Source organism: Dermacentor variabilis, chromosome 8 (genome assembly GCF_050947875.1).
Source record: "Dermacentor variabilis isolate Ectoservices chromosome 8, ASM5094787v1, whole genome shotgun sequence".
Lineage (NCBI taxonomy): Eukaryota > Metazoa > Arthropoda > Arachnida > Ixodida > Ixodidae > Dermacentor > Dermacentor variabilis.
Window position 1 is genome coordinate 86,809,358 of NC_134575.1, and position 12,839 is coordinate 86,822,196.

Here is a 12,839-nt window from a genome sequence, read left to right on the forward strand (position 1 = left end):
GCTGATGGCCTCAAGTACTGTTGCATGCCGCCTAAGATGATTGTCTAAATTTCCTTCAAAGACAACGACGTCATTGAAGTAAACTAGACAGGTCTGCCACTTCAATCCTGCTAAAACCATGCCCATCACGTGCTGGAACGCTGCACGCGCCGAGCACAGTCCAAATGGCATAACCTTCAACTCGTAGAGGCCATCTGGGGTGATGAAGGCGGTCTTTTCGGGATCTCTTTCGTCGACTTCTATTTGCCAATAGCCAGACTTGAGGTCCATTGAAGAGAAGTATTTAGTGTTGCAGAGCCGATCCAACGCGTCGTCTATTCGTGGAAGGGGGTATACGTCCTTCTTCGTGATCTTCTTCAGGCAACGATAATCGACGCAGAAACGAAGGGTTCCGTCCTTTTTCTTCACCAAGACTACAGGAGATGCCCACGGGCTTTATGACGGCTGGATGAGGTCGTCGCGCAGCATTCCGTCGACTTGATGCCTTATAGCTTCACGTTCTCGCGTGGAAACTCCATAAGGGCGCTTGCAGAGTGGTCGAGCACACTCTTCGGTTATTATGGGATGCTTTGCGAATGGTGTTTGTCGAATCCTTGATCACGTCGAAAACCACTCTTTGTATCGTCGAAGTAGACTTCTGAGCTGCTGTTGCTTAATCGTGGGGAGACTTGGATTTATGTCGAAGTCTGGTTCCGGAACTACGGTCGTCGGGGTAGATGCGGCAGAATCCGACAGGGAAACGCATTGCTGATTTCCAGAAATTCCTCGATGTATGCGATCGTAGTGCACTTGTTGATGATGCGCTTGAACTCCTGGCTGAAGTTTGTCAGCACCACTTTAAAGAATTATGGGGTTTTCGTGCCAAACCACTTTCGGATTACGAGGCACGCCGTAGTGGAGGACTCCGGAAATTTCGACCACCTGGGGTTCTTTATCGTGCACCTGAATCTAAGTACACGGGTGTTTTCGCATTTCGCCCCCAGCGAAATGCAGCCGCCATGGCTGGGATTCAATCCCGCGACCTCGTGCTCAGCAGCGCAACACCATAGCCACTGAGCAACCACGGCGGGTTTCAGCAACACTTTCGTGTTTCCTCCATGGAGTCGAGCGATCCCTCTTGCGACGCAAATTTCGTGGTCGAGCCGTAGACGTTGGCCACCTTCGATGACGCCTTCTACGTGAGCGAGTGTTTCGGTGCCGACCGAAATAACAATGCTGTAGCGTGGCGGGATGCTCATTTGATCTTCGAGCACACTCTAGGCGTGGTGACTACGAGAGCTGTCCGGCGGTATCGCTAGATCTTCCGACAGCGTTATTGACATCGACTTCAGGTCGATGATTGCGCCGTGTTGGTTCAGGAAGTCCATACCGAGAATGACGTCTCATGAACACTGCCGGAGGATAAAGAAGGTGGCAGGGTAAGTCCGGTCATCAATAGCAATTCTTGCTGCGCACATTCCAGTCGGCGTTATGAGGTGTCCTCAAGCGGTCCCAATTGACGGGCCTTCCCATGCAGTCATAACTTTCAACTGGGCGGCGAGGTTCCACTCACCCACCCTGGTTGCTCAGTGGCTATGGTGTTGGGCTGCTGAGCAAGAGGTCACGGGATCGAATCCCGGCCACGGAGGCCGCATTTCGATGGGGGCGAAATGCGAAAACACCCGTGTGTTTAGATTTAGGTTTTGTTTAGAACAACCCCTCGTGGTCGAAATTTCCGGAATCCTCCACTACGGCGTGAGTCATAATCAGAAAGTGGTTTCGTCATGTAAAACCCCATATTAAATAAGATGGGTCCACTAATGACGGAGTAATCGGCTCCTATGTCTACTAAGGCGGTGACTGCGTGGCCGTCGAGAAGCACGCCGACGTCGGTGGTTTTTTGTCTTGCGTTACACTTAGGCCTTAGCGTAGGATGACGGCTGCGTCGAGTTGACCTGTGGCTGGTACGTAGCGTCGTCAGGTCGTCTTTCGTCGGCGTATCCTTTGCTTCTAGACTACGTCGGGATGGCGGCGTCTCGTTGCCATGTCGCCTAGACAGAATTTCCGGCGTATTCATCGGCGGCGTAGGTTCCTCGTCAGCTGGACGAACAGCAACCGCACCTCCGTCGGTTGCTGCTTTTAGTTTTCCGGATAACGGCTCTCAGAGCGGCCCCGTGCTGTTCCAGTGTATGGACGGTGCTGCGGCGACAGGTAGCGGCCTGGTGACGGCGAACGGGACGGCCGTCGACGGCTCCACTGATTGGCGGCGAGGTAGTCCGCGATGTCACGAGGGTGTTCGCCTTCCCGAGGGCGCGGTGCGTTGACGGCGAACTCTCACAATCTCAGGTCGCGGAATGAACATCGGCGGTACACATGGCCGGCTTCGCCGCAGTGGTAGCAGAGCGGGCGGTGGTCGGAGGCTCGCCAAATGTCCGTCTTCCTCACGTAGCTGCGTCGGGCGACGGGTGGGCGTGCTGGCGGCGGCGGTGGTGGACGACGGAATGGCGGCGTTACAGGGCCCTGACGTTGTCGCGGAGGGGGACCTTGACGGCGGGCGACGGCGGCGTAAGTCATTGCTTGCGGCTGAGGTTGTGGTGATCGCCGTTGCACTTCAGGGACTGTAAGCGATCGCTGAGCCTCTTCTTTGACAATTTCAGCGATTCAATCCACTTGGGACTGCAACTTTGGGTAGAACTTCTGCAGCTCCTCCCGTACAACCTCTCTGATAGTCTCGCGTAGATCATCGGTTGCCAGTGATTGAACTTTGGCGTAGTTTGTAGAGTTCGTGCGGAAGTCGAATTGCCGGTTTCGCATGTCGAGTGTCTTGCTGGTTGCTTCGCAAAGAAAGTCGTCGACGGTCTTCGGTGGGCTTCGTACCATTCCGGCAAAAAGTTCCTCCTTCACACCATGGATGAGGAGGCGGACTTTCTTCTCCTCGGGCATTTCAGGGTCAGCGTGGCGGAATAGACGGCTCATTTCCTCCGTGGTGATCGCAGTTGTCTCACTAGGTAGCTGCACCCGGGTTTCTAATAGCGCTTGGGCTCGTTCTCAGCGTACGACGCTTGCGAACGTCAACAGGAAGTCGCTTCGGAACAGGTCTCTGGCTGTTAAGGTGGCTTCTCGGTTCTCGAACCACGTCCAGCCAGCGTCTTCCATTGCGAAGAAGACATGTCGCACTTTGTCGTCGCTGTCCCAGATGTTAAATGTAGCGAGTCTCTCATACGTCTCAAGCCTGCTTTCCGAGTCCTCGAACGTTGAATCGCGGAACGTCGGAGACTCCCTGGGCTGCTGCAGCACGATCTTCGACGCTGCGGCTGCCATTTGGGTGGGCTTGGTGGCAATCTTCCTGCGCCTTTCAGGCAAAAGTCCGTGCTCCGGGGGCAGTCCTTGCAGCCTGCGGCTACTGCGCTGGTTCTTGTTGACGTTGGTGACGCCTTCCGTGTTCGGGCTTGGTTCACGGCTTTGTGGGGGCGTCCGGTACATTAACGCAAAGCACCTCGACCAGATGTCACGTGGTAGTGACGGTAAATGAAGCAGCCATACTGGGAAAGACGAAACAAGCGTTTTATTGGACGAACTTGTGCCCTCAAAAACAGGGTACACTCAAAGAACGGCGACAGCGGCGAACACAGTCGTTGATCGTCGAAAATCTGATAAGCGGGTAAAGCGCGTCGGCTTTTATGGATCAGTCATCGAATGTTCCAGAGTACCCGCTAGAACCCGCATGCCTTCCACAAAGTTCTACGCTATTCGCGTCGCGCATACATGCGATCAGATTACACAAGATTCAGCGATAACAGGCAGCGGATAGAAGCATCCATAACATTCTAGAATCTTCCGATACATGTAGACGCGTCCTGCGCTGAGGGGTAACATTTCGCGGACGGTAAAAGGGCTCACCCGTAAAATATAAACGAGTTTACTTGTCAATATGAGATCCAGTCAACGGAGTTTGCTGAAACGCATTCCCTTTCTGCGTCGATTGGGCATTCAGCTGCGCTAAGAATGTAATCTGTAGAGATCAGACGCCTTGGTATTGCGTCGTAAGGCGTAGCGCCGTCTCCTTCCCGCCTCGCAACGTAAACGTGGCAAGCGTTCCGTAGTTTCGCTGTCTTTGATGTAGAAGTTGATCAGACTCATATGCGAACATATTTTCTAATTACATTTGATACCAGGAACCCAGCCGTACGTTGATGTAGGTGGCCTCCGCCGCCACGCGCAAATCGTTACAGAGCTCCTATTAACAGCTTCGCTGTAAGTGAAGCCCAATGTATACTCACAGCGTATCGATGGAAATTCCAAACTGCGTCTTGATGCCTGACGCAGCTAATGCTTGGAATCTCCGCCAGCTCTTACTGGGCGATCTACGTTGCACGAACTGGTCTGGGCATCCGTCGTAGAGGGAGTCGAGGAAGATGAAGTCGCACAGGCCATCGCGTGGGAATTCCACTGCGTACCTTCCATGACAGCCGACGGTGCATATCACAGAGTACGCCTGTGGTCGCCTGTGCTTAACGGCTATGAGGAAGACGAATGAACACCAAATGATTTGAGGCACTCACTTGAGCGTCTATATAAGTTCTGTCACTTCTAACGGTGCAAATACCAAGAGAAACAATGCTACCTTTGCTACAAACGTGCGGTTGTTCTTGCATTGGCGAGAACTTTTTAAGAGCCCCTCACCACGTTTGGGCCACGCAGAAGCGCGGAATGTAGGTCACGAGATGACCGTCGTGTTTTAAGAAGTATAAATTTGATGCACGGCAGGAAAACAGCTGAAAGGTCAAAGAGAAGCCCACGCGCCATTCCTTACAAGCGAGGGTTGCTACCAGAGAGCCAGGGTTACACGCAGAATTGCAAGCATAAAAGGTGCAGTGTCTGCCACTACACTCATCATAGCATGTGACCCTTCTAAGCCATCCATGCAGAACGCGTCCTTACTACCACTGGGAGTGTGCTTCCCAGAAAAGGAAAGATAGGAAGACAAACAAAAGCAGAAGGCAGGGCTCTTCACATATACTTGACGCCATCTTTTTTGTACGGTATATGATGGTGAAAAATGTATTGTGACATGCAGAGCTAGAATTAGCGAGCGTCTGCGTTGGCATTGACGCTCACTTTCTGGCACCATGGTAATGCGACATTTGAATTTCTTTTATCTTCTGTAATAATGAATGCCTCTCAGAAACTCTTGGCGTGAAACGCTTCTCAAACGACATCTTGTGGCTTGCGGTGAAGAACGAAAATTTTCAATGGGGCCTGTTGAGGGGTCCTTTAGTTGCTTTGTATCCATTGATCGAACAAGGAATATCACTGGAACCGACGCTTCGAAAAGGAGACCTGTTTTACCCAAGGAAACAATCGCTTTTCGGATTCCTTGTCCATACATTGGCTAGAGGAATATGTGTTATTAAACCACTGCTGATTTTGTAATTTTTTAAGCTGAAATAGAAGAGGCGTCGGTGCCATTCATAATGCAAGGAGCGGAAATACGCGAACGAAATTGAAAAAAAAAACGGCTGATCTCACGCCCAGTGGTATCTGCCTACCATGTGAGCACCAAGACGTAGGTGGCTGTTTCATAACCTACATGCCACGCATATTACGACATTCGGGTCAGGACCTATTTTTTGTCTTCGTCATGCCCTCTTGTAATACAATGCCAATTTTGGCACATACCAAGTTAACGAAATTGCTATGAGAACACCAAGACGTAGGTGCCTAGATAGATAGATCGATACTATCAAATTGGCAAACGTTCACAAGATAATGCTTCGGCTTTAAAAGTAGCGAGAACACATATAGGCAGCAGTATTTCAGCAGTAGCTTACGTTGCTCCACAAACGTTAGCGGAAAACGGATTCTTCCTTTTTGCCACGATGCGCAAAGTAAGATGTGTGTTTTTGAATGTCTGTTCAGAATTCAGTATTTTGCACGAATTTGAGGTATGCGCAAGTAGTCAGTGTGTGCAATAATTCATTCGGAGGGAACACCCCTTCGTGTACGCCTTGATTTCCATCTATTATAGACTGACATGCAAACAGTACCATTTCTTGAACGCCATCAACCCTTGCACTATTATTTCAAGCTCTTGTAGCACCAAATGCCACACGCATTCTCTACGCGGCATGTCACAGCAGTATTTTCTTCCGCGTTTCGATAGTATTAGGGCACTTTGCGTATCACTTTGTGTCGTCTGCAAGGAGTAGCGCTCGTGTAGCATCTGTCGCAGTATGCAATGTCCGTATACTCACGCGGGAGCGTGGTGACTGGAGGGAGAATAGCCACCGGAGTTGTCACCTGCAAAAATGCAATTAGATTTCAGATACAAAAAGCGTAGAATCCATGCAAGTGCACAATGAGCAAACATCGCCGTATTCGCTTTGCTGTTTCTTCTAAAAAAACTTTAAAACTCTACAAAAATGAACATAACTGCTTATGGTAATTTTTGTTCATAATGTTCTTAACTGTTATTTGTTCATAATGTGCATAACTGTTATGTTCAAAAACTGATTCGCGCTGTTGACTTGTTTGAATAAATTACGAAACGGTCGTTACTTTCCCAGATGTCATACACACGCTGTCGCGGACGCGATTTTTCAGGGCTGCTTGTGGTTCGTGCGGACATAGCAGAGGCAAGCTAAATTTAGAAGCTGGTCGGTGAACAATCGTTTGCAATAGTTGTATGTATGGGATTATGCTGCTCATGCGATAAATGTATCGACAATACCAGCAGAGATTGCATCCGTAGTACACACGGGAGGATTTCAGATACTAGGGCGATCACTTGCCTCTTGTTTGAGCTGGAACATGGTGTCACAAAAAAAAAAACGCGAGAAGCTGCCTCTTACAATTTGTGAGGGGCCATGCTATTCTTGAAGCTCGGTATTATGGTAGAAACTATCACTTTTTCTATAATTTTATGACTTGCGTAGAAAAATATAAGTACACAGTAAAAGGAACTTAATGTTGTATCCATAACGGGGTAGCGCCTCCCAATAGTAAATGATAAAAAAATATTACAAGCCAAACATTCACAGGAATACATAAATTTCAAGTTTCAACTACAAATTAAAGGTATAGCAATATACCATTAACAATACGGTCAAAAATATGCCCACAAAAATTAATGCGGAAGATGAGGAGAGACACTAAGATGCAGTTTAGCCTACATTACTGCTTTACGCAAGCACTTAGGCCATTAGCAGTGTAAGATTATAATTTTAAACAGACCTTCCATTTTGTTAAGTAGGCGTAGGGGAGGGGGAGTACTTGGGTGTTTGGAATTTCAATATAACCAATGAAGATGCGGACATTGAAAAGTCATCATTCGTTTGCGAAATACTGTGTGCGGTTTCGAATCTAAAGACCGACATAACTCTGCTTAGCTGGGTGTTAAATCATGCGAAAACGTCTACTTAGCAAGTCACGTGGCATAACAGAGTCATCTTGTGATGGACTGTGCCAATTTTTTCATTATCGCTATTGGGGCGATCGTAGACGAGACTTCTTTTGGCAGTCTTCCTGCCAAAGCATTCGAAATTCAAGTAGCTGGGTACAGTACGGATACATCAATCATAGGAATGCGAATAGGAAGCGCATATATTGAAACATTTCCTGCAACCACGTAAGCGTACCATCTAAGGAATACGCATTACCGCGTATTCGAAACTACTGCAAACCACACCTTTCAAAAACTAACAAACGGTATTCGACAAAAAAATTTCTTCTCACCGTGAAATGCTCGAATTAAGGTACGATAGCAAGATGATAGCAACGACAGCCGTACGATAGCAAGACTGTTCGCAAGCTGTTCACTAAAGCATGGGTACTTTGTTACTGACATTATTCACAGTGCTGGTCTTTTGCTGTAATCCATCAACTCCCACAATGCTCGCACTCACTTTTGCGAAAAATGGAAGCGATTTTGAGGGGAGGGTGCAATGACTACAAGGAGGTTATCTGCGCCCAGAGGCTTCTAGGTCTCAAAAAATTTCAAAAATTAGGTTGTGATTTGGGGTGAGGGAACCACCGACTGTAATCTCGAGGAAAATATTACTTCCATACAGCGTTTCCATTTTACAGGTTTTCGCACAAACAGGCACGTAAAACAGCGTTCATTAGTCGACATTAGCTTAACCTAGACATAATAAGATATAAATAATTTAATGATCAACCCGATCTATTCTTAGTGTCAACACTGACTTCCTTCATTCCGTTCCATTACTCACTTCGGCACTGACCTCATCCCCACGGTCATCGGCCTTCAGCTTTGGAACAAGTTGGGTAGCTTCTATATGGTCCCATATCAAAGCGACTAAACGAAAATGAGTGTCGACGTTGGCCACCCACGTGCAACTGGCACAGTTCGCGAAACGGCGGAAACTTCGTCACTTGAGGATTTGATGGGATTCGAATGTAGCAGCGTGAGCCGATCGTGTACAACATCAGGTTCGACAGATATTGCACAGCCGTCATCACAGGCCGCAACAAGCAGACGACAGTCGCTACAGTGATTTTAGAGCTCGAAATTTGCCGAAATAAAAAAAAACAGTTTCGCCCAAAAGGCGAAGCATCCATTGCGATAGCAAATTAGTGGACAGCTATGCAAAGTAAGCATAGTAGTCTTATCGGCTGTATAAACTTGTAAACACAGGCTCAACAACTAAATTAACAGCCATGGTGTCAAGCGCACACAAGCAAGCACGAACATATCTGGCTCGATGACTGCGAAAAGTCCCTGCCAGAACACTGGTGGGAGATAACGCGGCAGCAGCAGCGAGCGAAGTGAGATTCTAGCTGTCTATCGATTTCATGAAAAGTTAGCGCAAAGAATAGACTGCACGCACAAAAGTACAAGCCCGTCGAGGCACTTAGGCTCTGCCCTCACCATAGTCATCTGTCGAGATACGGTCGGGTGACCCCGAGCATGCCACCGCATGTGCAGTTGCAACCGGAGAAGAACGACGCAACCCCCTATCCCCCCCATCATCCCCTCCCCCCGATGACTCGCAACGTCGTGTGCCTCGTGCACGACGGGAGACGGTGCGCTTCCTGCCTGACTTCGTCTGGGCCCTATAACGTAAAACTACTCCAATATGTTTTATTCCAATCTCCTGACGTCAAATTTGCGTAACTGCCGACGCATGCATCGGGCGGTGACCCGCAGAGTTCCCTGAACCGACCAATCAAAGCTCTCCTCTTTCATAGGAGGTCACTTTTGTTTGCTTGAAAAACGAATAACATTGCCTAGACTGAGTGGTGTGTCTTATCTAATTGGCTGACATGAGGCGAGGAACACGCTCAAGTGGAAAGGGATTCGATAGGGCCAAGCCAGTGCACTGAAAGTCGAGAACCGGACGAAGAAGGAGGTCCTGGCGTCTGCGATTGGTCCGCTTTCCCTTACTTAGCTTGCGGTGGCTGCTCGAAAATCGCGGCGGCATGAAACGGAAGCTTAATAATGACGAACGGATCTTCAGCAAAAAAGATGTGGCAGAACGAGGTGGTAAACGTGCCGAAATTGCACGAAAATGTTACACGGCCACGCAAAAGGTTTTATTATACGCAAATAAACCCATGCTCTCCGACTGGTGCGAGTAGGAAGTGCCTGAGCGATCGGCGGCAGCCATCTTTTATTCCTTTTGGAACGTAACAGCCTGCGGCTGTTCAGAAGAAAATTTTGTTTCGCTCGGCATATTAATGCAGCCTTACCTCGTACACGTCACTTTGACGTGGTGAGTTTTTCCGTTTGGCGACGTCGCGTGACAGGCAAGTTGAGTGGGTGCAGCCCGAAAACTTTTGACCAACAGCCGAAGGCTAATGGCGAAAAAGCGTCGAATCAGAAATCGCTATTTTTTTTTTTTGCTCAGTCAAATCATGCATAATCAGTGTGTACATGCCATATCAGATGGGGAGCTGACGCGGTTTTCGTGACGTCGCGTGACACACAGGTGAAATGGGGGTGGTGCCAAAATGCTTTTGACCAATCGGGGAGTGTTTATTGCAGAATTTGAATGGAAAGTTTGCTCTAGTTTTACATTATAGCACCCCCGTTTCGCGCTAGCGAGATTGAGCCGTGATCGTCGGGTCCCGTCGCACGCCTTCAGTCGCACATACAGCTTAGGACGCGCAAAGACGGTGCAATCGTCCGTGGACTTTATGCGGACACTCACGGCCACGGCGACGCCGACGGCGTAACTGCACTTTGGGTGTCCATATTATTGCCACCACCATAAAAAAATCTCATTTTTAATATCACAAGAGGTCAATTGAAACTTTATAAGAGTGAATACTGTATGCTGAGGTTTCTGTTTATTCACCTATTTTGGATCAGCCGTCAGCTCGTGCTTTTTTTGTTGCAGAGTGTGCGATCAGTGGCCAATAAGTTCTAAATTGTGTTTCATACGGGATTTCGGGATTACGTAAATTCTGTTTAATGTCTTCAGTGTTTTCTCCGCTGCTTGACCGAGATAATTTACTGCAGATTGGGTTCAAGCAGTGCCACACTACAAATATAGGACACTTGAAATTGACAAATAAAACGCGTTCATTGGCAGCACTTCTTCTTCCGCCTTGTGGAAGGAGTATATTACTTTTTTTATTGGTACCGTTAAATCTGTCTTAAGGTTCGTTGCATGGAGGTTGCAAGGAATTTAATTTACACAAATACACCCATATTTGACACTGATAAGCCGAAAAAGCAGAGCACATTTAAAGTAATGTCTGGGCAGTCTGAGCTGACGTGCTCACATCGGCTCCGGATTTTATGACCAATTTTGCAGTGCTAACTATTTTTTACCGCGGTATAACTATTACCACTGTGTCTGTGAGAGTGCGGGTCATCAACCGGTACCGGTTGCTACCAAAGGTACGATTTTTCGCCAATTTCCCCGGACTTTCCGTGGACGCCGGCGCCGTTCCAGTAAGCCTAATCGAACAGCTTGGATCTGCCCATAGCCAGGCCCATCCTCTGCGAGGAAAGGCCGTCGTCTTCGGGCGGCGGCTATACAAACATGTCGACCAAGATGGAGACGTCCATTGTTCGGGACCCGGCGAATTCCGGCGTTAGCCAGATGTGTGTTGAAACTCAAGGGGAAGAAATTTCTTCCGAGGAATTCAACGACAATGCAGACTGGTCGCATGTAGGCCGGCGTGTAAAGACCTTGGCCAGCCAGGGGACTGCCGCTCACCAGTCAAGACCTACGACGAAGAACTTTGCCAGGAACGTGAAAGCTTCGGTGACGAGGGCAGCAAGGATGCCGGACGCTCTACCGAGGGAGGAGACCAAGGTGATAGTGCGGCCTCGGGGAGGCCTGAACATCGCGAGGACCCAGACCGCCACCGTGGCATCAGCCATCATGACGGCGGCGAACGTATCAAGGGAGGATGGAGCAGCGGACACCTTCTGCCCCAACTTGCAACAAAACATCATGGTGGTGAGTACCCCCGACGATATACGTGCTTCACGTTACGCCGAAATAAAATCGATCTGCATTGGTGGCAAGGAACACGTGGTTGGCGCATATCAAACCGCGCCATATGGCACCGTTAAAGGCATTATTAGAGGTATCCCAATAGAGGACTCCACGGCCGCAATCGACCGGAACATTGTAAACTCGAGAAATCCCTTGGCACTTGGCGCGAAGAGGATTGGTACCTCGACCACAGTCATCGTGGCTTTCAAGGGCCTGAAGGTCCCGAATTACGTGTGCTATGGTCCCGTTCTCACCAAGTGCAGCCTATATCGAAAACAATTCGATGTATGTAAGCAGTGCGGAAAGGTGGGCCACCGCCGCGACGTTTGTCCAAACCCTCACGTGAGGGCTTGCTTTGCTTGCGGGGCCGTTGACCCCAAGGAAGACCATAGTTGTACCCCCACTTGCCGATTGTGCGGAGGGCCACATCTGACCGGTGACAAGGTTTGCAAGAATAGGTTCAAGGTCCCATACGTAGTTACAAGGAGACAATGGGAGCGCAAGATGGCCGAACAACAAGCGCAGCAGCAACAGCAAACATCTCTCAGAGCTGAGGAATTTCCATCACTGATGTCAGCAACTGCAACACCTGCCGGCCCAGCTGGTCGCCGAGCGTCACGTTCCGTCTCGAAGCGCAGGGCCAGCGAGAGTAGACAGCGTAGCCTTAGCCGCAAGCGATCGCAGTCACGTGACCGCGTGAGCTGGGCCGATGCAGCAAGGAACGGTGCCAAGAAAGCACAGGGGGGTGCCACCACCACCACCACCACCTCCAATACCGCAACGACCACCGCAACGACCATTAGCACCAGCAAGACCGTCGATGGCAACAACAAGAGCAAGACGAAGGAAGACGAGGCGATGAGGATGTTGCAGGAAGACAACGAGGCACTCAGGCGCAAAAACAACGAGCTCGAGACAAAAGTCAGTAGGCAAGAGGCCACTATTAGCAAGATGGCAAACGAGATCATGGAAATCAAGAAGCTTCTCACGACCCGTTCCACCAATAACGAAACGCCCCAAGTGGTATCATGTGAACCAACACCCAGCATCAGCAGCGCTTTACCATCAACATCCGCTGAGAAGGAACCAGCACCCAAGAGACGAGCGATCGAGAACCTGAAGGAGCGCAAGCTCAACGACCGGGTGGACAACCTGAAAGACAAGGTCGACCAAATCGAGGAACACCTCGATGGGCTCGAAGATTATATTAAGACAACGTTCACCACGATGATTAACGACAGGTTCGCCGCCATCGAGCGGACGTGTCAGCAGTTAACGAACGCAATACAGCAAATAACGCGGCAGTACAATCAGCAACAATCATGGCCGCTCCAGCAACAACAACAACTACAGCAGTGAAGGGTCTCGTGACCTGGCACTGGAACT

General features: G+C 49.3%; 1 protein-coding gene across 1 annotated transcript in view; it reads right to left on the reverse strand.

Annotated features, from left to right (window-relative positions):
- LOC142591468 (uncharacterized) overlaps window positions 1-11,410 on the reverse strand; it is a 34,588-nt gene extending 23,178 nt beyond the window's left edge. Inside the window, exon 1 of the mRNA XM_075703795.1 lies at window positions 11,169-11,410. Within this exon, the coding sequence (XP_075559910.1) occupies window positions 11,169-11,410 (242 nt within the window). The remainder of the gene's footprint in view (window positions 1-11,168) is intronic.
- Between the last annotated feature and the right edge of the window lie 1,429 nt (window positions 11,411-12,839).